We start from the raw sequence: 26,525 nt of genomic DNA, 5'->3' as shown, positions 1-26,525 counted from the left end.
GGGGGTGACATTCTTATATTTTTATATAACCTTGTTAAAAGTTTCAGAAATTGTAGAAAATAAAAATCCACAGAAAGTTGAAATTTGATGCAATTATAGCTTACTGGGCATAAGAAAAGATGGGATATTGTGAATATGTGGTACCCTGGCTTCTATAATTAAATCAGAGACAAAAGAAAAGGGAATTACTCATATTTTAGAGAAAATGGAACAAATTGGCCCTTTCTTGAAATAATAATCATAAACCCAAGTTGTTGGAAACAAAAAAGCAAATTGTAGCCTTCATTAGTTACCAAGTACAATATTTCAAAATGTAATAAAAAACTTTATTTGAAATGCTGATTCATTGTAAAGGTTTCCTACTGAGAATGGAATGGAATGGAATGGAATGGAATGGAATGGAATGGAATGGAATACAGTACAGTACAGTACAGTACAGTACAGTACAGTACAATTCTTTATTGGCCACATGTGATTGGACACACAAGGAATTTGTCTTTGGTGCATATGTTCTCAATGTACATAAAAGAAAAAAACATTAATCAAGAATCATAAGATACAACACTTAGTGATAGTCATAAGTTACTAAATAAACAATCAAATCATACTAGGAAACAAAACAATATCAATCGTAGAGATACAAGGAACAAGGTTATAATCATAAGTGGGAGGAGATAAGTAATACGAAGGATGAGAAGAATAATAGTAATACAGTCTTAGTAAATAGTTTGACAGTGTTATGGGAATTAGTTGTTTAGCAGAGTGATGGCATTCGGGGAAAAACTGTCCTCGTGTCTAGTTGTTCTGGTGTGCAGTGCCTTATAGCGTCGTTTTGAGCGTAAAAGTTGAAACAATTTATGTCCAGGATGTGAGGGGAATGTATTATTTATTATTTTTTATTAATCAAATTAATAAAATGTAGATATTTTCCCAGCCCTCTTTTTGAATCCTGCAGTATACAGGTCCTCAATGGAAGTCAGGTTGGTAGTAATTGTTTTTTCTGCAGTTCTATTTATCCTCTGAAGTCTGTGTCTGTCTAGTTTGGTTGCAGAGCCAAACCAGACAGTTATAGAGGTGCAGATGACAGACTCAATAATTCCTCTGTAGAACTTAATCAGCAGCTCCTTGGGCAGTTTGAGCTTTCTGACTTAGTGCAGAAAGAACATTCTTTGTTGTGCTTTTTTGATGACATTTTTGATGTTAGGTGTCCATTTTAAGTCTTGAGATATGATAGAACCGTGATGGTGAACCTATGGCACATGTGCCAGAGGTGGCACACAGCACCGTCTCTGTGGGCATGCAAGCCCAGTTGTCCCAGTTCAGCTCCGCAGCACATGCACATGTGCCTTCCACCGGCCAGCTGGTCTTTGGGTCTCTGCTATGCATGCATGGGGGCCGGGGCGTGTGCAGGGGGCGGAGTACATGAGGGGGCACGCATTTATGGGGAGCGGGGCACGTGCAGGGGACTCACATGTGCATGTACGGGGAGCAGGGCATGTGCGGGGGGGCGCATTCATGCACGCTTTGGGCATTTGGTCCAGAAAAGGTTAGCCATCACTGTGATAGAACCTAGAAACTTGAAGGTCTCTACTGTTGATACTGTGTTGTCTAGTATTGTAAGAGGCGGTAGCATAGGAGGGTTTCTCCTAAAATCTACCACCATTTCTAAGGTTTTGAGTGTGCTTAGTTCAAGATCATTCTGGTTGCACCACAAGGCTAGTTGTTCACCTCCCGTCTGTATGCAGATTCATTGTTTTCTCGAATGAGACCAATCACTGTTGTATCATTTGCAAACTTCAGTACTTTAACAGAGGGATCTTTTGAGATGCAGATGTAGAATTTTTAAGATGCCTTGATTTGTGTAAAAACTAAGAATAAAATGGAGAGAACGTATGATTTTTAAAATAGACTGAATATTTCTAGTTTTTAAATCTGCACACTCACACAAAGATGCATTATTCATGTATATATATTTTTTAAAGGTTTTTTTTTCCCCAGTTCTCAAAGCATCTGACAAACTTTGCTATGGGCATGAAACATCTTTTCATTTACCAAAAACGAATTTATATTAAAAAGGGACATTAATCAGGCATAACTATTAATGTGCCAAGGAAAGGAGGAAACTTCAGAATCTAGAAGGAGATGATCTTATCATTGGCGTGCTCTTGCTAAGCTTGTCCTGTCCCTTATCATCTGTTGTGGGAAAGGGGGAGGTGGAGGTTTAATGCAGGTTGACAGGAGGAAAGCAGAAGTACTGCACCAACTAACACGTAACTGGGATAAAGTAACAACTCAAGCTGTTCTGTGAAGTGTCATAATATAACTGGGATGTTTTCCTGTCATTTTGATGTATTTCTGCAAAAGTGGAACTCAGGTTAACTTTTTCAGAAGGAAGAGGAATAAGATTCCACTACATGCCAAAGTATTTTGTTTTAATGTCTCTGCTCCGTATACTGAGTAAGTAGTACTTCTCCAGTGCTGGAAGAAATATAGCAATCTATTTTTGAAAATATACTAATAGGCAAGTAACATAATTTTTGAATTTTCTTTACCATTAGGGACAAGGACCTGCCTTGCTAGTAAAGCAACTAGCTTGATATTTCTATAAACTGAGATTTCCCAAGATTTCAGGCACATCTGTGGGCGCACAGGTGCTCCCACAGAGAGGGACTCCTCAGGGTGCCGTCGGCCAAACAATGTCGGCCGGCGACCCCCAGGGGAAGGGCCTTCTCTGTGGCAGCACCTGTCCTCTGGAACGACCTGCCCCCAGAGATACGTAGGATCCCAGATCTCCGTGCTTTTCGCTGTGCCCTTAAAACTTTTTTATTTCATCAAGCCAGGCTGGTTTAACCCCCCCCCCTTAGATACTTTTAATTGTTAATTTGATTTTAGTTGGGGTGTTTTAAATTATTGGGCCAAAATTTGTTTAATTCTTTCTTAAATTTTTTTTAAAAATTTTGTATGCGATGTTTTTATTCTTGGCTGTTCACTGCCCTGAGTCCTGTGGGAGAAGGGCGGTATAAAAATCTAATAAAATAAATAAACAAACAAATAAACATGTCTGAATTGGAATAATGGTAAACAGGTCAATGAAGGTGTTGACACAGCATGCATCTGAGGTAAAAAGACCAGCAGCGGGGTTATGGATAAGAAACAATATTGAAAATAAAGATGACAATATCAGAGGTGCTCTTGTGTAAATTAATGGTTGGACCACATTTGGAATATTGTGTGCAGTTCTGGTTTCCTCATCTGAAAAAGGATGTAATGGAATTATGGAAGACTCAGAGGAGGGCAACTAAGATAATCAAGGGGCTGGAAAAAACATCCCCATGACTATAAGTTGCTACACTTAAGACTTTTTAGTTTTGAAAGGAGACTAAAGAAAAACAAAGGGGAATATGATTGAGGTATTCAGAATCATACATAGTGTGGATGAAGTGGACAAGGAGAGTTATTTACTCCTCTTCAAAATACTAGAACCAAGGATCACCCAATGAAATTTAATCCTGGAATAAACAGGACCTTTGTTTTATAGAATAGACAGACAGTGAAACTTTGGAACTTGAGAGGTGGTACTTGCTATCCATTTTTGCTTGGAACCCGAAACCCATTGTCTGGCTTCAAAAAAGAGCTGGACCCATTAATGGAAGTCATTGGAATTAATGGCTATTAACCTTCTTGGCAGTGTAATTGACTCTGAAGGCCGTTTCCTGGATGACTAGTGGCTTCCTTACGCAGTTGATTGGCCACTGTGAAAACAGCCTCCTGGACTAGAAAGACCAGGGGTCCAATCTATATTCCAGGTACATCACATTTGGACTAATGAATGTGTTGTCTGAAAGGCTGTATTTGAAAAATATTCTAAAAAGACTTTAACAAGTCTGGAATACTGCAGCCAGATTACTGATTAGGAGTGTTTATAGGAAGCATATGAATCTTAAGTTAAAATAATTCAACTAAATATTGGTTCAGTTTTAGGAACAATTCAAGGTGTTGCTGTGATTTACTAAGTCCTGTTACCTGGCTATTATTTGGCTATTAAATGGAGACAATCTGCTCTTAAATCTTTTCCCATCAGAAGCCTATTTGGTGGGAATATGAAAGCAGCCTTCTGATTGTCTTTCCAGGATTCATTTCAAGGCTTTGAGTCAAAAATATTTTTATTTGGACAACTCATTAAGTTTCAAACAGGTTTTTGATTTGCTAAAATTAGAGGGATATTTATTACTTTATGTTATCATTATGTTTTATAATGCTTTAGATTATGGTTTAAATTATATCTTTTATTTCATTTCTTAGTTACTTTAGATGATGTTTATTAGAGGATAGCATAGCGCAAAAATATTCTGCAGCTTATTGAGGATGTCATTGAACCTGCAATGTTCTATATTCAATGCATATTAATCTGCTACTGAGTAGAAATCTTCTCAAAGAATGAAGATGTTCAGGACTAGAAAATTAGATAAAAGATGTCATTTGTAACTTCTTAAAAATAATTTCATATTCAGGAAGTATTTATAGCCTTTTTCTGGCCTAAAGGCTGCAATAAAGGTTTGATTGATAGCCTTTTCATGATATAGAAAATTGTCTATCAGAGCTTTTTTTGGGAGGGGGAAGACTCATTAGATTAATTTGTTGATAACCTCACCCATATATAACTATATCCTATGGGTCAATCTGCATATTATGCTAAGAACTTAGCAAATGTAACTCAAAGCTTGCAAGGAACAGTAAGAATAGACTCTACTAAGGGTATTCATGTAGCATATGTGTATTTTTTGTAACATTTCCCACAAGTTTGAAAAGAAGGAAGAATCTGTGTTATTTCAATATATAACTGGCCCTCACCAGATGAGGGTACAGCATGCGAGTCATTCAGAAAATGTAGAAATGGAAAATAAGTTTAGATCTGAATTTCCTTTGATTACCACATTTTTCTTTCAAATCTGTTTACATGTAGGAATTAAATTCTCCCTAGAGATGTTCTGATGATTCCTCCACCTGTTTTGAGTGGAGATAATAATAGCTTGCCCTTCTTGTATAGATTGTTCTCTCATAGCACAATCAACTTGTATTGTAAGGAAACACATTCTTTTTCATTGCAACATGATTCATATGTAGAGTATGTTAATGATAACCAAGTTAATACAATAAGCTTTTCATAGTTGCCTTCAAGAAAATAAAATTGCACTTGTTGCAAATAGTTGGAGAAAAGTATGATCAATTTAATCCTGACATGATAGACATTAATTTAGACTTCTACTTAACAATGCCATTGTTAATACAGTATATTTACAAGAAGAAAATGAAATACAATAAATGCTTTGATTAAAATGGTTGATTGCTGTAGATGTGGATCACCATTGCCTTTGATACAAAAAGAAGCCTTTTCTGAAATTAGTATTTCTCTTAATTCAACTGGATGAAATATTTCCCTTACTGCATAATATTCCCTTAAATTCTGAAAGACATTACTTTAATTTTTTAGGTTTCAGTGTAATTATTCAAGTGGAAAAAATTCTTGTTATTTTCCTTTAAAAAGTCAGTTTGCAGCAGATGGAGTTTTAAAATGCTTGAATAAACAGTGTTAATTCATAGAAGAGTTGGCTGTCCTTCAGTATCTGATGTATCTTTAAATAAGAAAAATATCTACTTGTATTATATAGTGAAGTATTACATAGTAAAAGTATAATGCCTTGTCCTAAGCAGTTACCATTTCTTTTTCATTATCAAAGAGCAACGTTAAGCAAATTTAAGGAACATTAATATATTATTGTTGAAGGTGAATATACTTGTCCCAGGGCAATGTTGCAGGATCCAGTCTGGGTCGGTCACTGGGACCAGAGATTTAGTCTTCCAAGCTTTCGGACTGTGCTGGAGCCCCTCCTCAGGGAACTTCTCTCTAGCAGACTGTATGCTTTCACCTATTTTGTGTGTGATATTTATATGGTGCCTGTTGTGTGTGGTTTTTAGATGGTGATTGGGGGTTGATGGCCAGCTATTAAGTAGTTGGCTTCTGTTTCCTTATTTGCCAAGCCCTTTCCTTGGAAACAATAGCCAATCTTAATTGCCAGCCATCAACGCCCCAGTCAACATCTAAAAGAATATTTAGTAACTTCCCAAAATTTATATGAGTGTGATTTAGGTAAAGGTTGCTGGCATCCTTGGATTTGTTTCTTTTTCCTTTTCCACCTTTACTTACATGGGACTAAAAATGTACAGTATGAGTAAATGTATTGATATATATCAATTTATATCTGATGAAAATACCTGCATATTTGCTTTGTTTAAATGACTGTGGAAAATATTTGACACAAACTTTCTGCATAATAGATGTAAAATTTATGCTTTCTTAATTGATTATATATTATTATAAAAAATTATACCCCAATTTCAGTGTGTTGGAGATGACTAGGGTGAGCCTAAGGGAGGCTCAAATGCATCATTAATATCAAGTCCTTCATGGCCACAAAAGATCTAAGACCAGTCCTGCTTGAATTCCATTGACTTATCTACCGCCAATTTGCTTTGACTGTTAGTAGTTCAGATTCTTGTAGAGAGCGTTAACATGCAATAAACTTGTAGTTATTTGAACTTACTGATTTCTTGCATCTGATACAATGCTTTTTGAGATGGGGTAATAATCTGTTATTCAGAAAAAAGGCATGGAGAAAATTCAGGGTATCAGTAATTTCCCTAAGCATGATCAGCAAATAATGTAAACCTAAGGCCTTTGTGTATCACAATAATATCTATTTAAGTATATTGTTACGTTATGTTTTATAATATATTTTAATTTTTTGTAAGCTGCCCAGAGTCTCTTTGGAGTATGTGACCTTAACAAATCTAATAAATTAAAAATAATATTAATAATTTTCTATATTACTGGAAAGTTTACATAAGACTACAGAAAGAGTTGCAAAAAATGCCAACAAGCCTTGTGACTTTATTTGCCAGTTTGTGGTCTGCATTTTCTCCTGTAAAATGCTGAACAAATGCTCTGAAAGGAAGCTTCTACTGTTTTTCCACCTCTGTTTTGTTATCTGTTTCAGCACAATTACATACTAATTTGGGGCTCTTTGTGTTTGGCTAATAGCATCTGATTCAGAGCTGTCACATAAGTATCTTCCCTCCATGAACTTCTGCTGTTCCCTGTCAGTGGCCTTAGCAGTTACGTATAGAGGACATTTTTCTTTGATCAGATATTCATCATGGGAAAATCACCAAGACATTGTCAAGAGATGATGCCATCTGCTAGAGATACATATAACTAAGATCACAATTATCAAAAGTGTAGGACTTTCTGTTCGTTTGTTAGGATTTCTTATCCTTACAATAAATGTAGTTGTCAGCAGGGTAAGTTCAAGCAACGGATAAGGTCACAATTTCATTTAGTGACAACTTCCTACAGAGTGAACTTATGAGGTTCAATTTATTAAAGAGTCAGGAGGGATAAGATCACTGAATGGCTAGCCTGATTTATCTGTGTATGAGTGCAGTATTTGAAGAGAGAATGCCGTATTTCAAGTTTATGCTCAGAATTGTAGTTTAATGTTGAGTACTATGGGGCAGTGAAGAAACAGAATGAAGGTAGCAATTGCAAAGATATTTGAAGATATAACCTAGTAAGGTAGACTTGTAGAGTCGTTTCATAAAATGTAATGTCAACTTTGAGCAAACTGTTCAAAAGCATATATGGAGTAGATTTTTCTGTTGGAAAATTTATAAAATAAAATAAAAAAATGAGCTAAAACTTTTAGTAGTATGTAATATCTTAGCAGAAGGGATTAATGAACACAAGGATTGAAATGCAATAAGCATTGTTCCTGAAATGTCTTTACTATGATCATAGACTAGTATAAGGAATGTGGGACATAAACAATTATTATTTTTTAAAAAAACTAAAAAAATATTAAAACAAAAATTACACAATATATACGAAAAGTCTAAAAATATCTATAGGGAGGAGTGAAAAATAAGATAAATAAAAATTAATATATGGCTAATTAAATATATCATAATTCAATGCACTCTTAAACAACAACTTGAATACTCATTGTGTTTTTAGACATATAATGGATTTTAAGGGCTGCTGTGCAGAACCTGGCCAGACTGTATGTTGTAGCAGTATTACCGTCTGCAAGGAGACACATCAATGTAACTCCCATCAGATGATGACTTGTGTCTCAAACTAGCCTTCATGAATCTTTGAACGAATATTGTGTTGTGTTTTGTGTTTTGTGATATATTTAGTTAGCCAAATATTAACTTTTCACAGGAGCTTTTTGTGCTAAATTAATGTTTCTAGACTTTAGTTCTCATTTATTTTTAATCTTTTTAAAATGTATTTTTTTAAATTTTATATAATTTTTTAAAGTTATTACACAGACTTTAAAACATCTGATATTAAAAATAGCATAAGGGTGCTCCAGATGTGGCTTCTTAAGAGGGAATTCTATGGAAAATGTTTAACAGTTGAGAAGATCTTGTAGTCGTCACATATGGATTCTTGTGGCTAGATAAGGGAGAAGACTTTTTCAGGCATCTTGGCTCCAAGCTGTTTAAAACTGAAAATGTTGACAATGGACAGCATCCATGGAAGATAGCAGAGAATTGGAAGGGTGTAATCTTTGATAGCCACTCAGTTTGGACTAAATGAGGATTCTAAATTATTCGTATATTTATTCATTCAATTTTTTTGGCTACCCATTTCAACTTTGGATGGCTAAGAGCAACATTTTCCCCTGTCATATTACACTAATTCAAATCACTTGAGCATTATTCATTGATGACTTATTAAAACATCTTTCCCTTCATGAAAACAGTTTCATTAGTATTTTCAAAGTTATGTTCGTGTGCTGGACGTCTAATTCCCATTTCAATTTATATAGCGACTTTAAGCAAGGGCTAATAGCAAAGGAGGAAAACAGGAATAATTGATAAGTATTTCTTTGGCTTTATTACTAAAAACTTGTAGGCCAATTTTTTTTCCTCTATTTATTATTTTTTTTTTCAGAGCTTATATTTCATTCCTGTTTATGAATACATTTACAAATTGAAGGTCAAGACATTTTTATCCAGAAAATTGTGCTCACATTAGTCATTTTTTAGTCACATTAGACATTTTTTTTAAAAAAAAAATCAATGAAATGCAAAAATTGGATTGGATGCATCCAATAGTTTAATTCATTATGCATTATGTTGTGAAAATAAGTGATAAATATGTTTTGCTAATTCTTATTTATATACCATAAACACATGGGAAGAAATAGCCACAGTTGATACCTCTCTTTCTAGCCTTAACTAAGGTGGGGGCGATTATCTTAAAAGCCATGGGATGTTTTGTAGCAGAGCTAGTGAACCATGACTTGAGGCTTTTTTTACAGTGCAGCTATCGTAAGTCTTTGAGTAATCACAGACTTTAAAAGTATGCTATATCAACAAGATAAGAAAAAACCGCCCATAGCACTAGCAGTATTATCTTTCCCAAAAATTGATTAGTGCATACTATGGGGCACACATATTTGCACAAACATATTCAGCAAGTGAGAAGTGAGCAAGATCTTCATGAAATGCGTATGGGGGAAGGAAAATTCTTGCTGTGCTGTCTTGGTCTAAAAGGAACACCCCTGATCCATCTTTCTATTTAATTGTCAAACAATTGAGCAGCCTAATCCTATTCATGTTTAACCAAAGGTCTATATATTTTAGTGTGATTTATTCCCCAGTGAAAGTGTGCACATGTACTAGTGAATGTATTTAGACATCAGAGTGATATCTCAATTATATTTCCTGCAGTATATATTAACCATGTATTGAAGCACTCTAGAAATGCACAGCAGAGATAGCAAAAATAGCAATGTGGTTAGATAAAAGAATATGGAGTAAATAAAAAGCATCTTTTTTTTCTTTGCAAATACTGTCTGGGGAAAAAAACCCTCTGTATCCTGCATATTCTTAAAAATAGTATGTTGCTTAGGTTATAAATATCAGCATAGTTTATACCAGTATTAATCATAGTTCTTCTTTGACCAAATTAGCTATGAGATTGATCTATTTATGGAATGACTGAGTAAATTGTAGCCAGTCATTATTTTTCTTTATATTATTTTGAGGGCAATTTGTTCCATTGTGAGAACACTTTAAAAGAATGCAATGTAAAATAATATTGATTTCTAAAAAAACATGAATTACTTCTTTTATATACTTGTTCTTATTGAAGCAGAGTCTTTTGTACCTTTAATATGTACCTTTAATGTACTAATATGTACATTAGCATCTCTTGTTGTGCCAAAAAACATGGTAGTTTCTGCTGTATCAGAGTAACACATGTAAGTCTCTTATTAGAAACTGTAATGTGATGTTGTTCATTTTTCTAGCCTTCAGTAAAGATGTATAGCTAGGTTTTAGAGTGATTCAAGAATGGAATTGTCACAAAGTCATGGAAGTTAAAATGAAGAACCATATAAAACTGGAACCACAAAATAAAAGAATGCAACCAAGAAATGAATGAGAAAGGAAGATATTTCTAGTAAATGAAGAAAAATTACACAGAGAAACTGGAACTGTAAAAAGAAGAGTAGAATTTAAAACAATTCAAAAATGATGAAGTATAAAATAAGTATAGAAGAGAACAAAAAATATAAATATATAAAGCTATAAAATTGGAAGTAGAATTAGAAAGTTAGGCTACCATTTAAAAAAATAGCAAATTGCAGATGTCTTCCTCTTCATAATAGAGCTTTTCTTGTTTAGTTTCATTAATTAGCTGTGTTTTCTGACAGTACACCATTCCCATTCCCACTGCATATTTTGTCATGTCTTAAGGAATATCTGCATGAAACCCTATTATACAACATGGAAAGAAAAAGACATTGTTAGCATTACTCCATCTAATAGATATTTACTACAAACAAGCAAACACCAAACGGCATGAAAACACCTTTGAAGCCAGCTGATTTCCTGCAGAATAAAAAGTAGAAATAGAGAATTTTATTCTAGTTCATCTGTCTGAATAACTCTATGCAGGTGAAGAGTTGCAAGCATCTGCAAAAATCAAAATATCTCATATCAATTCTGGCAGAATAGTACTGTTTGGTCTAGTTAGATGCAAAAAACAAAAAACCCTGAGTGATTTCAGTGAAGAGGATTCTATGAAGCTGTCAAGTCATATTTCCCTTTTAAAGGAGCAAGGAACTATAGACCCAAAGGTGCTTTTTTAAAAGAAGCAACTGGAGTTTCTTGTTTTTTCTTTGACGACGTTTCGCTTCTCATCCAAGAAGCTTCTTCAGCTCTGACAGGATAGTGAGGAAGACACTTCAGTCAGACCGGAAGAAGCTTCTTGGATGAGAAGCGAAACGTCTTCAAAAGCAAAAACCAGTTGCCTCCTAAAAAAAAAGTACCTTTGGGACAACCATGACCTGGATGACTGAGAATTTCTACAGACTTTAAGGAACAGTAAACTATATCAGTTCAGGAAATATTCCCAGGGGGAATATAGGCCACTCATAAACTTTGAAGAGTTTTATAAAGTTTTTTGTGTTTTGCGATGCACTATATTTAAGCTAGAAATGAAATAATCATGGCAGCAAAATACAGAGATTGTAGATTTATTTATTTAGCATATGGTGATGGTACAGGATACTAGTGTTTATGCGGACTAGTTGTTTGACTGCCTAAAATTGCTATTCCATTTGGTTCACACTCATGCGCTATCCAGAAGTACACCATAGGGGGTGAACTAGCTCTGCACTCAGAATAGCTAACATCATCCAGAGCTTGTTCCCTCCACTGATATCACCTCATGATCAGGAGTCACATTCAGGCAGGTCTGGCACCGGATGGGTTCAGATACTGTAGAAACACTCAGCATTGGACATGATTCTTAAGTGTAGAGCAGAGTTTCTCAACCTCAGCAACTTTAAGACGTATGGACTTTAATTCCCAGAATTCCTCTGCCAGCAGAATTCCCCAGCTAATCCCTAGCCAACTTCTGGGAATTGAAGTTCATAGATCTTAAGGTTACTGAGGTTGAGGAACACTGGTGTTGAGTCCTTGTACAGAAGATTTCCTTTGTCTTCTCTGAACTACAGATTACCAGCTGTCTGCAAGGAATAGAATAGAATAGAATAGAATAGAATAGAATAGAATAGAATAGAATTCTTTATTGGCCAAATGTGATTGGATACACAAGGAATTTGTCTTTGGTGCATATGCTCTCAGTGTACATGAAAAGACAAGGTACATTTGTCAAGAATCAGCATAAATCCTTCCAGTCCCTACTATTCTGTCAGAGCTGAAGAAGCTTCTTGGATGAGAAGCAAAATGTCTTCAAAAGAAAAAACAAGAAAGTCCAGTTGCCTCCTGAAAAAGCACCTTTGGAACAACTGCTTGGATTGTTTTATTTTTGAGAGAGGATGTTGACCATTTACATGAGATAAAGATGTTCAATTTTTATTGTGCAAATCTGGCATTCCTCTCTAAACATTCTGATATCTACTTACTGTTTCAGAGTGGATTTATTTTAGCTACAACCCTTTGTCATTCATCACCAGTTTACAAAAGAACTGGTATAATGCTATTATATGTTTACTTTCGGTTGTGCTATGGACGCAGGCTTGCCTGACTGATTGCATTTTGTACATTGTAACTATAGTTCTTCTTAGGTGTATTCGGTGTACACATATCCAGTTTCGCTCCTAGTATGGTCGAAAGGGATTCCCTTATGAGTCTAATTAATTTCAGAGACATTATAATATCAAAAAATAATTGAAGCAATTATTTGAATTCCACTAAATAAAAAAATATTTTCACATACAGTAGTGGCCAAAAATGTGGAAACCTTTTGGAAAAGTGTATTTTCTAAAACTAGCTAATAACACCACTTTTTTTTGGTAGTGCCATAAAATTATATATCAATGGAAAGATAATTTAATCAAGAATGTAATGCAATAACTTTTATGAAGGATTTGCCATTACAATAGCAGTTACAGTATAAAGAAAAAAGTGAAACACGTAGAAAAAACGAGATATACAAAAAATATCACCATAGAAAAAATGAGATATACAAAAATGATCACATCAATTAATACTTAGTTGGTAACCTTTAACATGAATTACGGCCTTACAATGTCTTCCCATGGAGTAAACCAAGTCTTTTAGTTCTGCAGGTGTTATAATGTGAAACCAAGATTGAATGATGGCTTCTATTAACTGGGTTTTATTGCTGGGTCACTTCTGACTAACAAGTTTCTTTAGTTGACTCCATAAGTTTAAGGTCTGGGCTATTCCCAGGCCATTCCAGCAGTGGAATATGATTATCTTGACACTCAAAAAAAAAAAAAAAAAAGGGGGGGGGGGTGTTATTAGTCATCAAACCTCAAAAATACACATTTCCCAAAAGGTTTCCACAATTTTGAACACTACTGTACAGCTTTCCAATATGTTCACCATTTCTTAACTGCAAACATTAATGGAAATTCATCAGAACTTACATTAAATAACAATATAAATTCATTATTTATATTTGAAATATGTCAATACATTATTCCATCTAAAACAACGAAATAAGAAGCTATTGTCTATGGGGATCAATTTGCTAATAACACTGAATGAGGAAAAGAAAATGTCTTACTGGCTGCTTTTTGCAATTTTGCATTTTGTATAAGCCAGCATTCTTTTAAGTTCTATTAAGAAGTTTTGCTGTTTGAAAAGAATAGCATTGCCCTACGCAACTGGGGATTTTGGTGGATGTTTGCTTATCATTGAATAATCTGCCCTAACTTTGTCATTCTTAATCCATTAAAAGCCAGGCCTGCTTGTAAATCCACAGGTATAGATAAGGAGTCACTGTTTGACTGAGTCTGAACCCTTTTCAGATGAAAAATGTCAGAGGCAGAAAGGGAGACTGAATTATTTTTAAAAGGGTTTTCAAAGATTCTCATGATTCCTTGGCTATCAGTTAAATTTGACATGTCCATAGACATCCTTCCTTTTTAATGGTTGAAAACAGGCAAAACTGCTGTTTCCATGTTTATCTGAAACAAAAGCAAAAAACATACTGTACGTGTTAATGTACACATATTTCTCCATAGATTGAACAGAAAAAGGGATACTTTTCAAAAATTACCCGTCAGCTGCCAATGAAAAAGTACGGTCCTTTTTGCTATTTTGCAAGGACGATGGTGTTAGGGGAGAAGAAAGAACACGATTTCAGTGATGCCATGGTAGGAATAGAAGACATTCAGTCTGAATCTATATATATAAAAGCGAAAATCACTCACACATTAATCACGAAATCTCCAGAACCGTAAAGCCTACAAACTTGAAATTTGCCACATATATTCTTCTTGGCTTCTAGTCCCCCCTCCCAACTTGAAAATAACTCTGGAGAGAATGGGATAGCATAGGACAGGCTTCTGTGGGGCAAGCCTCATGGAGAGAAGGGGCTAGAAAGCCTGAGGGAGAGAAGGGGATAGGATAGGAGACATTTCTATGGGGCAAGGCTGAGGGAGAGAAGGGGAGAGGAGAGGCTTTTGTGGGGCAAGCCTCATGGAGAGAAGGGGCTAGAAAGCCTGAGGGAGAGAAGGGGATAGGATAGGAGACATTTCTGTGGGGCAAGGCTGAGGGAGAGAAAGGGAGAGGAGAGGCTTCTGTGGGGCAAGCCTCATGGAGAGAAGGGGCTAGAAAGCCTGAGGGAGAGAAGGGGATAGGAGAGGAGAGGATTCAAGCTGTAAGTGTTGATTTATCAAGTCCGATCCCATAGTTTCATAGCGAAGCACGGGGATCCAGCTAGTTTTTATAGAAGGCCTGTTGCATCTTATGAGCCAAATTTCAGAATATTGTTATAGTTTTCTTTGTAAGTAAAAACATGTAAACCATAATCATACATTAAATACTATTTCATACAGAAACACATATGCCAATTGCAAAAGTGCTCACAAAAACTTATAGATAAGGAAAAATCTTACACAAGACTACATACAAAGGCTATCTTTCTTTTTTGTCAGATTTGTAGATTGATGCAGAAATGAAATGAAAGAAACTTACCCTCACGATGGCTGTACAAAACAAAATTGAACAGATTCGCCATCCTACATCTAGGCCAGAGTTTCATGGCCTCTATCCGATTAACTGATTAATTGAGAGCAATATAGCAAAATATGACTCAAACTGAAAGGAAAGAAAAGTCCTGCTGTGCAGAATTGACAGGCACCGAAAATACCAATAGAGTGTTGAAAGATGAGAAGTGAGAAAACAGGATTGTGTCATTCTGCAGTTATTTAATGAACTGTGGAAGCTGGTAAAAATGTTAGTGTTTCTCAACCTTGGGAGCTTGGAGATGGGTGGACTTAATTCCCACAATTCCCCAGCCAGCCATAACAAAAGGCTAAATTAGTCTTTTTGAAATAGGTTTTATTAGTTTATAATATAGCCTACAAAGAAAATACAAAAGTATATAGTAGGGAAAATAGGAAAGGAGAAATGGAAAAGAAAAGTGAGGGAAAGAAAAGAGGAAAAAGAAAAAAAAGGCATTGACTTCCAACTCCCTTCAGTGCAGTAGAATAAGGCATTAACATCAAACTTCAACTTTTTACTTTTACATAATTGTATTAACTAGCCATTTCTATAACAACAAATCTATCTCATCAGTAAAACCCAAAAATCAAAGTTTCATTTTTTTTAACTCCTTAAGCACAAAGTCAAGAAGGTTAAATCAGTCCAAAGAAGAAGGCAATGGCAAACAGATTCCAAAAATGTTGCCAAGAAAACTGCTTGGACTTCTCTGATTCAGAACTACAGTATATCTCCCTCTCCCCACAAAAAAAAAAAAAAAAGAAAGAAAGAAACCCACCAATTTAGGATCAACTTTTAACGTTAGATTGTACATAAGTAAAAATGAATATTTATAGCTGTTTCTCACCCTTTGGATGGGTTTTAGAATCATGTTGGTTTCATGAGTCATGAGTTTTAGAATCATGTTGGTGACTGATTTAAATCAGTACCTGTACTGTATATAAGCATGTTTATTCTGTCTAATTCCTGTCATGGTTTCAGCCAGTACCTTTATGACTATAGTATATTGCCAGATATAGTATATTCTTAATTTACATATAATTATATAATTGCATAAAATGCAATGAGACTAAATACGAGGAATATGATACATTCGATCAACAGAAATTTACACATTGAGGATAACTGTAAGGAGAGAAAATATTTTCTGAACAATTCTAATTCAATGTGCTATTGCTGAGCACATTGTAAGCCGCCCTGAGTCTCCGGAGAAGGGCAGCATATAAATCAAATTAAAAAAAAAAAATTCAAGATCATTAACTTTGCAAGCAAGAATAAACAGTGATAATCCAATCCTTACCCCATTTGTATGTGAGTCAGTGTCATAGGTTTCTGTATATGTTTGTGACATTGACCCACAGGAAGATGGGGTGAGGCTTGGGACCCACGCATTATGCAGTGACTGCCATCTTGTTTTGGCCTAGTTCCCATGGAAATGAAAGTCTATACACAATTTTAATGAAACAAATAATGTCTACATGTTGGCTGATTAGGAAAGGTAACAATGGAGAGATTGTTTTGGGCGAGTGTGGTAAACTCTCTTATTTTCTTTGCTTCTCAGGGGAATTGGAAGTGTTCCAGAGGGATGGAGAACGCAAGATCCAGAGCCGGCAACAGCTTCCGGTGGGAACAACATGGGGTCCCTTTGCTGGAAAAATGGACTTGAATAACAACACACTGGTATGTTAAGCAGCACTGCACCAATGTTGGAGTTTTGTTTGTTGTTCTTTCATCTCTTTCATTTATTAGCATAAATAACTAATAGCATTTGTCCCACTTTTTCTTAGTCTTCAGAAAAATACTAAAGGCAATGTCCTTTTGGTCTGCTTTTAATTGTTAGTGGATATTAGCAATTGTACTTGTGAATTTCAATCTGTGTTTTTAATACCTTATACATGGCTTTTGTGTTTAAATTTTGCTAACTTCCTTGAAGGTTTGCTAGAATAGAAAAGCAATTATTAGTTAAACAAATAAGTATAGGTAGTCCTCAATTTACCAATGCAACTGGGACCAGAACTTGAGTTGCTAAGTAGAGAGATTGTAAGTGAGTCAAATCCAATTTTATGACCTTTTTGCTATAGTTGCTCAGTGAATCACATGGTCATTAAGCAAACTTGGCTTCCCCCATTGACATTGCTTGACATTTCCAAATCCCTTTGGAAAGATGGTGATCATGCGACCTCAGGACTCTGCAATCATTGTAAATACATGCCAGTTGCTCTAATTTTGATCACATGACCCTGAGATGCTGTGATGGTCATAATTGGGAGGACTGGTTGTAATTCACATTTTTAGCACTGTAATAACTTCAAACAGATGTTAAACAAATGCTTGTACGTTGAGGAAAAACTGTAGTCCTTTAGCTTGTGATACTTAGCTCTCCTCTCTGTACACATTTTGAATCATTGTTTGGAATCTATGGGGACAAAATAGAGTAATGACTGTAGGGAAACTTAAATTAAAATATCAGCCTGTTCTAAATGAGCCTGTACTTACTTTCAAATGCCAGTTCATAGCTTGAGAGTCTTGGTGGTCCCAGGTATGTTATTAGATCAGGGCTGTCAAACTCCCAGCCTGCAGCCCGGATGCATCACATGCGGGCCATGCCCATGCCCTGTTTAACAAAGGGGGGAAAAGTCCCAATATGTCACATGATGCCATCATGATGACATGAGTTTGACACCCCTGTATTAGATGTTTAGGTATAAGATGTTTAGTTTCCATAGTTTCTTCTGGAACTTCATGTACTTTTATTCTTAGATTCCTATTCCTACATTTCAATGGATTCTGCTGCTAGAATCGTTTGGCAAAGTTGCTGGATCATATGATTATTTTTATTAGAACAATTTCCTTTTAATATATGATATTAACAAACATATATAGGTTCAGGCTACTATTTTTGAGACTTTGAATCACTCTTCTGAAATACAGAATATACGATAATAATAAAAATACATTTAATTGTGAAATGTATTTGTTGTAAACAAAAGTGTGCTTCATTACTAATGCACAATCTGGTAATAGGCAAATACACTCAAGTCAGAAGTTGTTACTGTTCTTCAGAATTATGAATCTTATATTTACAGCCTTGACTTAAAGTTCTGGATTATTTTAAAATCTCATGAAAACTTCAAATGTTTTTACATGTGGCCTTTCAAAGGGGTGGATATAAATAATAAATACTATGATACTAAGAATATTGTATGCATCACCCAGCTTTTATATTTCCAATCCCATATTCTACAATGCAGCACAATATGCCTTTTACTAATTGGCTATTTTTACATTTCATAGATCTATTGCAGTGGCTTTGTGTGGGAGATGGGAGGGGGTCTGGAGTGAAGAGTCCAGCTGAGCAGGATTCTGTGGTGGTTGTCATTGCTTCCTTTTTCTCCTGTCATTGAAGTTTGTTGATAAAATGTTCTTTAGTACACATTTGATTATTAGGAATAGTATGACTTCATAAAAAATGTAGCATGCCACTCACTGCAATGTTGTGCCTTGCCTAGAGGACAATAGAATTAAGGCGCTGACAATAGCAACCATTTTCATAGACTATTTAGCAACTCAGACCTCTTCTCCTGCTCTCCAAATGTCTCCATATTGGTTATATATAAGAAGCATCTTTCCATATAGAGGAATGGCAAGAAAACCTTGTTCAAAGTAGTTAAAAATAGGTGTAACTTTCTTTTTTTTTTTTTATTGAAAAAGTTTTAAAAACAAACATATTTTCCCCCCAACCCCCCCAACCCCCCTCCCCCTCCCCGACTTCCCAGAGCAGAACACAAGGTATTTCTATTGATCTTTAACAATAATCTAAATTGCATAACCAATCATTAAACTAACATCCCTATAAAAAAAATTCTTAACCCCCCATATATAAAATCCTATTTCTTAAACATAATACTTCTAATGTCACTTATATAACGCTTATACAAATAAAAGAAATCATTCATAAGCTATTTGATATTTTTTGGTCTGATACTTATTTTGTATATAATCTATCCATCTTCTCCAATCCTGTATGTACCTTTCTTGTGTGTGATCCTTCAGATATGCTGAAATTTTAGCCATTTCAGCTAAATTAGTTACTTTCAATATCCAGTCATCAATAGTAGGCAAAAAGTCCTTCTTCCAGTATTGTGCTACCAACAATCTTGCTGCTGTTATCAAGTTCAAAATCAATTTAGTCTCTGCAACTGTACAGTCCGTAGTTATACCCAGTAAAAACAACTGTGGAGTAAATTTCAGTCTCTTTTTGAGAATATTCTGCATCACCCACCAAATCTTTATCCAAAATGCTTTGATTTTTCTACAAGTCCACCATATATGATAATAAGTTGCATCATCACAGTCACATCTCCAACATTTAGCTTGCACATTAGAATACATACATGATAATTTTTTAGGATCTAAATGCCATCTATAAAACATTTTATAAAAATTTTCTCTTAAATTTTGTGCTTGTGTAAATTTCACATTTCTAATCCAAATCTTTTCCCAAGTTTCCATCATTACTGGCTCTTGAAAATTTTGTGCCCATTTAATCATACAGTCTTTAACCAATTCCGTCTCAGAATCTATTTCCAATAAAGCATTATACAACCTTTTAATATGCATTTGTTTTTGATCTCTAATTTGTTTTACCAGATTCTCCTCATTTTGCACAAAGCCAATTTTTTGATCTTCCTTCCATCTAGCTTGAAGTTGACCATACTGAAACCATGTATAAGTTATACCTTCTTCTCTCAGTATATCTAAAGATTTCAAGTACATTACCCCCCTTTCCATAATAAGAAGCTCTTTATAGGTAATCACCTCCTGTTTTTGTTCTATACTTATATTTTCTATTGCATGTCTAGGATTTGCCCATAAAGGTATCTTATAATTTAACTTATATTGATATTTTTTCCAAACCCTTAACAAAGCATTTCTTAATATATGAACCTTAAATACTTCCAGCCAGGAATTGACCCTGTAAATTTTTTGAATTGCCACATCTTCTGGCCTCTCTGGAATCAGCTCTGCTAAAGCATTGGAGCAAACATCTTTTAAATTTTCACCACTCTTTTCTTTCAAACCTCTCAGCCTCAGGGCAAATTCCATTGACCTGTACTGTAACATAACCATCTCGTCATCCACTTTCTCTGTCTGTATCATAACCTCTCCCAGTTTAGTTGCAATCTCCAAATTAGCATCATCAATTTCCCGCACTCTCTCCTCAATTTTTAACATGTGAGTAGCCAATCCTGAAACTGCATAAACAATATCATCTCTTATTTCATCATGTTTTTCCTCCACCACACTTGTAAGTTTCTTTAACTCCTCTGAGAATCCTTTCATCATTTCTGTCTGATTATTCAGGGCACCCATTATAAATTCTTTAAGGTCTTGTGACTGTGTATCAGCCGGAAGTTGTTGTTTTTGAGTCACTACAGGGGAACCTCCTCCCCCTTTAGAAGTTGGTGGCTTTAGTTGTTTAGCAGCCATTTTATTTAAAGAAAAGTTTTCCTTTTACAGCCAAAAAATCTTGTGAACAGTCTTAGAAAGTATATTCCAAAGTTTTTCCAAAATAAACAATCCTCTCTTCAAACTATACTCAAAACCCAGTAGTTTTCTCTTCAGGCAGAGGGCTATTAACAAGCAGTTTCCTTTTAACTTTCACTTTCCCTTCCGCCCATAACAAAGGCTTCCTCCCAGCCTCCAACTCCAGAGAGCTCCGTTTGCAACAATGTATTCACAGAGTTAAGTTCTGTTTCTCTTAAAAAGCTTGCACTCTTGCTTCCGCTCTGTCTGCCTTGTTGGAAATCATTAAAACTCACTGTTTGCCGGCAGAATTGGACGCAGACGTCTTGCTCTGAAGACAGAGGCACCAGCGATCCGGAGCGATGGGAGGGGTGAACTGGGGAGCTCTCACCCTCCGAGTCCCTGGAATTAATCCAGTGACTTTCGGGGAGCTCTACCCACCCCCTCCGGCTCTCCTCTCCTTCTTTGCCCGAAGGAGAGTTTTTTCAAACCGCCGGACAGCTGTTTAGCGCTGTCAGGGCGGTTTTAACAGATCGGGTGGCTGGCGGTCTATAAAGACCGTCCTCGACGATCTGCGGAGCCACCGGAAGTCCCAAAAATAGGTGTAACTTTCAAGGTTTTATTTAGGGAAGTGTTTGTCTAAATATTTAAAATCACAGCTTTTGTCTGTTGGAGCATATTTCCAAAATATAAATGTCTAGAAATATATTGTATGTGTTAAATAGAATCAAGAACATTAGTCTCAGACTTGTACAATGAGATTGACAGCTGTTTAACAGTTCACCAAGTGGCCAGATATGATAGTCATAATATTCTTTTTGGTGAAAGAAGTACCATAATTATATAAAAAAAAATTGGGGTGCAATTTTTTCAACCCTAGTAGTAAGCATTTAATGAGTGGCATGGTGGTCTGGTGTGAAGACACCTGTCTCCCATTCAGAAAGTTGAGAGTTCAATCCTAGGTAGTGGCAGATGTTTCTCTCCTAGGGCACAAAGAAAAAAATATCTGCTGTGAACTCTGCATGGTATCAGGAAGGCATCCGGCCAGCAAATGCTCATCTCCATTTAGTTGCCCCGACTTTACCTTGAATTAAGGGATTACAGGATCATAAAAAGGGAGTAGTAAACATGATTCATAGGGGTTTGATACATCTCAAAATTTGCTGTCTTTCATTGAAGCATTTAATACTGAACAAGGTGGTTGCAATTTAGCATGTTTTCATCATACAGAAATCATTTCAGTTTTCCCCTAACTCGATTTTTAATAAAATTTAAACACTGTGTACCTCCGTAAATTGGTTTATATTCTAAGAAGTATTACATGCCTGTGTTTAAATGAGTGGTGGTTGGCTCTGGGGAGCCAACAGATTAATTAATTCAGTGCAGTAATTAATTGAGTAAGTGTGCCAGATGTCAAACACTCTTTGGATGTTTCATATTTCTATCTTGAATTATATTAACAATGTACATCTCAAAATACCGAGAGGTTGGTTATGTTGAATAAATGGATAGAAGTGTCATTTATTGCAGCAACAACAGTGAAAGATACTTGGTCAAATTCAGCTAGGATGGATGAAGAATTATGAAGGGAGTTAGCCAAAGGACCTGACTCTATTAACCTAAACAGAACTTGCTAACATGAGGTCATGAAATAGAAGCTTTAGCAGATGAACTAAGGAGGAGGCATGCCAAATGTTGCTGATTCATAAACTAGGCATGAGCTACACTTACATAATAACAGTGCTGAAACCAAAGTGTCAAAGAATTGACATCATTGCTTTGATCGCTTGTCATAAAAAGCTCTACAATCCTTTCTTCCTCCACAAAATTATTACTCTGATTCTGCATAATAGAAAGGCTTTGTCTCTTGGCGCTTCATAATGCTTTATTTTTAGCCAACTTTTTTTTTTCTAAATAGGCTTTATGAACATTTTTAGCCAACAGTGGTAGAACTGCGATGTGCATTACAATTGTTGAACATTATATGGTCATTGCTTTTAGGGGCTAAAACGACATGTGGACTGGAGTGATTTTGTGGTTGGAGTGCAGAATGAGGAATGAGGACAACTGAATTTCTAACCTTATTATTGAGCTTAGGCCAAGAGTCATTGTTCCGTAGATTTATCTACCTTGCAGAATTGTTGTGCAGATACAATAAAAATGGAGGGCAGGTGAAGAAGAAAGCATTGTAAACTGCCTTCAGTGTTTTATGAATTTTATCTTTGAATACAGTAGGGCTTTAAAGGACAATATTAAAGGCTATTGCTTCATTTTTGAGCTGTACAGATTGCAGGATGAGATCAGTTCTGTTTTAGAAGATTTTGCATTCAAACAGTTTGAAAGGTTTATGTTTATGTCTTGTGATATAATAAATGATGGAGTTCTTAAAAATTACGCACCTAAAATGAATAATAGAAGTCTGACGCTTATTTTCATTCATTTTTATTTGAAAAACATAAAATTTCTCTATCACAGGTGCCATGGTCTCTCAAGGAACTCCTGAACCACATTGAGAAAGGCTACTCTAGAGAAACACTGCAGCAAGCACAACAAAGAACTCATTTACCATGACCTGAGTTTTTTGTGAATTGAAGTTCATGTTATCTTGAATTGAAGCTATCAGAAGTAACAGAAGCCACAGCTGATTGCAAACTTGTATTCTTCGACTTTCTATACTAGATTTTTGTATAGCTCAGAAGTAAAGGATGAGGTGCACTGGGATAATGTGGTGGAAGGACCAGTGTTTACTTTGTTCTCAGGGTAGTGAAGTAATTAGGATCACTTATTCCAGTGATTGAATAACTCCATTTAAGATGGATAAAGTGCTGATTTTTATTGCTGCATTGTGAAAACAGCTGATTTAAAAAGGGGAAGTCTAATAATGTGTTTAATATGAAGTAGTATATAAGTCCAAGTGCTATTGCTATTATTTGTGTTTCCAAGTTATTTGACATGCATTATTACTTCATAGGGTGGAGACGGGGAGTTCAGTGTGTCTTTCCTCCCTTTGTTTAATAATTTCTGCATCTCAAATTTACAAGATTATTTATTTATTGAACCTGTTTGCCACCAGTCTTGTAACCAAATGACTGTGGGCCTTTTACAGCATTTAAAACATTAAAATCATAACAAACAAATATCTTTAAAGCAATAAGAACTTTTGTTGGCAGTGCTGCCTACCAAGAAATTTGACTGAGTCAGTGAATATTCCTTGCTGGTGGAGGATAGTTGTTTCAACTATACAGCCTTCAACTAGGCCAAGCTAAGCCTGTGCTGTGACTTCTAAAGTCATATGCTGATTTACTTTACAAACAAATAACAGGACCATATTGGTTTAATACTAGTAAGGGAAAATCGAAAATAAAAAAATAATACTTTCGTAGCCTGGTATTATTTATTAACTGGATCAACCTGAGCATTTTGCATATGAATGATATCTGGGATGAGTCACTTCATGTGTGAAACCTTCCACAATTCTTGGAATACCTTCCAGGTGGGTGAGTGGGTAGATGGATGTAGAAAGGCATTCCCAAAGTTGAAATGTTGAATTCAATCATATAGTTGTGAATACTATCTTGCCTTTTTTTGATCCATCCCATGGACAGCCTTGGCAATTGTCCTTCTTACCCTTCTTTTCAAAAGCTCCTACTTCTCTCCCATAATTCTGTTATCACATATAAAATAAACTCATCATCATGTGTCCAGAGCTCCATGGAAGCGAGCTAAGAAAAATATTATCAAGTAGAAATGAAAGTTCAGCAAAAGGAAATCTCCTTTCTCATTTCTTTTCTTATCTCTATACATTTATGTACTCAAAGCTTACATTCCCACAGATATAAGCGATTCCTTTATTGATCTGAAGTAGTGGAATATAAAAGTTTATAGTATGATCAATTGGCAAGTCATGAAGGTAGCACAGGACTCTGAGGTACCAAAACAACAGCCCTCCATTGGTAGCCTTTGGCCACCCAAATATATTAACAACATAATTCTCAGTGCTCCTTTCTTCAGATGTTTAAAAAAAATGAAGGGGAAAAAATGAAACTTCTCATTGAGCCTGGGGCCAGCAGTCAGGATGGGTTAACTCTGTCTGATATTCGAGGACTGAGTCTGTAAACTGTTAAGCTCCTTCTCTTCCTCTTGCTTCCCAGCTTTCAGACTCAGTCTGATCTGGTCAGTCATCTTTTGCTGAGCAGCTCATTCCTGATTTCTGGAATCTCTGATCTGCTCCCTATTTTGGGTTGAGCTTTACCAGCGTGAAAGGTGTGGGTGCCTGACTCCGCTGAAGGCTGTTTCGTCAGCTCACAACAACGTAATTCTCAGTGCTCCTTTGTGTTTAAAAAAAATGATGGGGGAAAAATGAAACTTTCCTGGCTGAAGCTGATAGTTCTAAGGGTAGAAGGAGCAAAGAATATAGAGCACATGATGAAAGTCAACTGTGGTCGGTGCCATGACTTCATTAATCAAGTGGAGGCATTCTGAAAAATGGTTTTCTTGGGCCGCAGCCATCTATTTTTTGGTGTTAATCTATCCCCTGTGGCAGGGTTCTCTGAAACGAAACAATGAGTAGTTGTATCATGCCCTCTCCCTTCGTTGTTGTTGCCCCTGTCAGAAAGAAGAGAGGATGAATCAGGTCTGTATCAGCCCAATAAGGAGAAGAGAATTCCAATGCCTGGGATGAAAATCTATAGGAGTAAATAGGGGCTATTTGGGTCTGCGGAACTGGTGGGATACAACAGAACATATTAAATGGAATTTAAAGCTGTTATCCTAATGAAATAGTTTGGTGAGAAAGTGCTGGGAAACTCTCAAGTTTCCAAAGTTCAAAATGCAACTCAGATATTTACTAAGTCGTGATTAGACTCAAGGCTGAAATCCATTAGTTACACAGGGACAGACAGATGTCTAATTTTTATGCTTGAAAAATTAGAGGTTTTTTTCTTGAGCGTGTGTGTGTGTGTGTGTGTGTGTGTTACTTCTTAATTGTTTTTAACTGTATGTAAGATTCTTATTATGTGTTATTTTGGATAATTTAATATGCATGTATGGGACTCCCTTGACCTATGAAGATTTTTGGATGGGATCCATACATCTCTATTGCTGTAAGAAGGATATAAGGGGAAACAAATTTGTTTTCCTTTATCCCGCCTTTGGAGTGCATGTTTCTTTCTCTCAGCTTCGTTCTACATACTATTTGTTATAAAAACTGGTGTACCAGTAATGTCTTACCAGTCATATTTCAGTGGAGTGCAAATTTGAATACTGAGTTGACAGTTCAGGTAAACCAGTATCATCTTAGCTTCATGAAGAAGTTGCAAATATAAAGGTAACCTCACATGAGTTTATAACTGGAAAAATCAAGAATACATGGCATATATTGTGGAATAAATCTCATTGTATTCAATGCAACTTGTCTAAAAATAGAATTATAGGATTGGAAGGGATTTTGGAGGCCTTGTACTCAATCCTGCTCTAGGCAGGAGTCCTCATACCATCTCAAACAAGTGGTTGTCCAATCTTTTCTTGAAAATCTCCAGCAAAGGAATACCCACAACTCCTGGAGGCAAGCTGTTGCACGGCTTAATAGTTCTCTTTCTTACTTTGTTTCTCTCAATGAAATTCTTTCTCATTCCAGATTGGAATTCTCTCTGACAAGGTTCCATCCATTGTTTCTTGTCCTACCTTTAGGTGTTATGGAGTCCTCTTCCCCATAGCAGCCCTTCAAGCATTGGAAGACTGCTCTCAAGACTCCCCTTAATCTTCTCTTCATTAAGCTATACTTTCATGAGATGTAGTCTCCAGACCCTTTACCATTTTCATTGTTCTTTCTGCTCTCTTCCTGGGGCCTAAGCATCTTTTTTTATATTGTGGTGGCCAGAACTGGATGCAATATTCCAAATGTGGCCTCCCCAGTGCATTAT

General features: G+C 35.8%; 1 protein-coding gene across 1 annotated transcript in view; it reads left to right on the top strand.

The window, feature by feature from the left end:
• ZFPM2 (zinc finger protein, FOG family member 2) overlaps window positions 1–26,525 on the top strand; it is a 344,536-nt gene that overhangs the window by 140,823 nt on the left and 177,188 nt on the right. The window contains exon 4 of the mRNA XM_070940379.1: window positions 16,640–16,758. Coding sequence (XP_070796480.1) covers window positions 16,640–16,758 — 119 coding nt within the window. The remainder of the gene's footprint in view (window positions 1–16,639; window positions 16,759–26,525) is intronic.

Source organism: Pituophis catenifer, unplaced genomic scaffold (genome assembly GCF_029215685.1).
Source record: "Pituophis catenifer annectens isolate HBS135680 unplaced genomic scaffold, rPitCat1.0.hap2 SCAF_3, whole genome shotgun sequence".
Classification (NCBI taxonomy): Eukaryota; Metazoa; Chordata; class Lepidosauria; order Squamata; family Colubridae; genus Pituophis; species Pituophis catenifer.
Note: the sequence above shows the minus strand (reverse complement) of the source record. Positions and strands in the feature narration are given on the sequence as shown.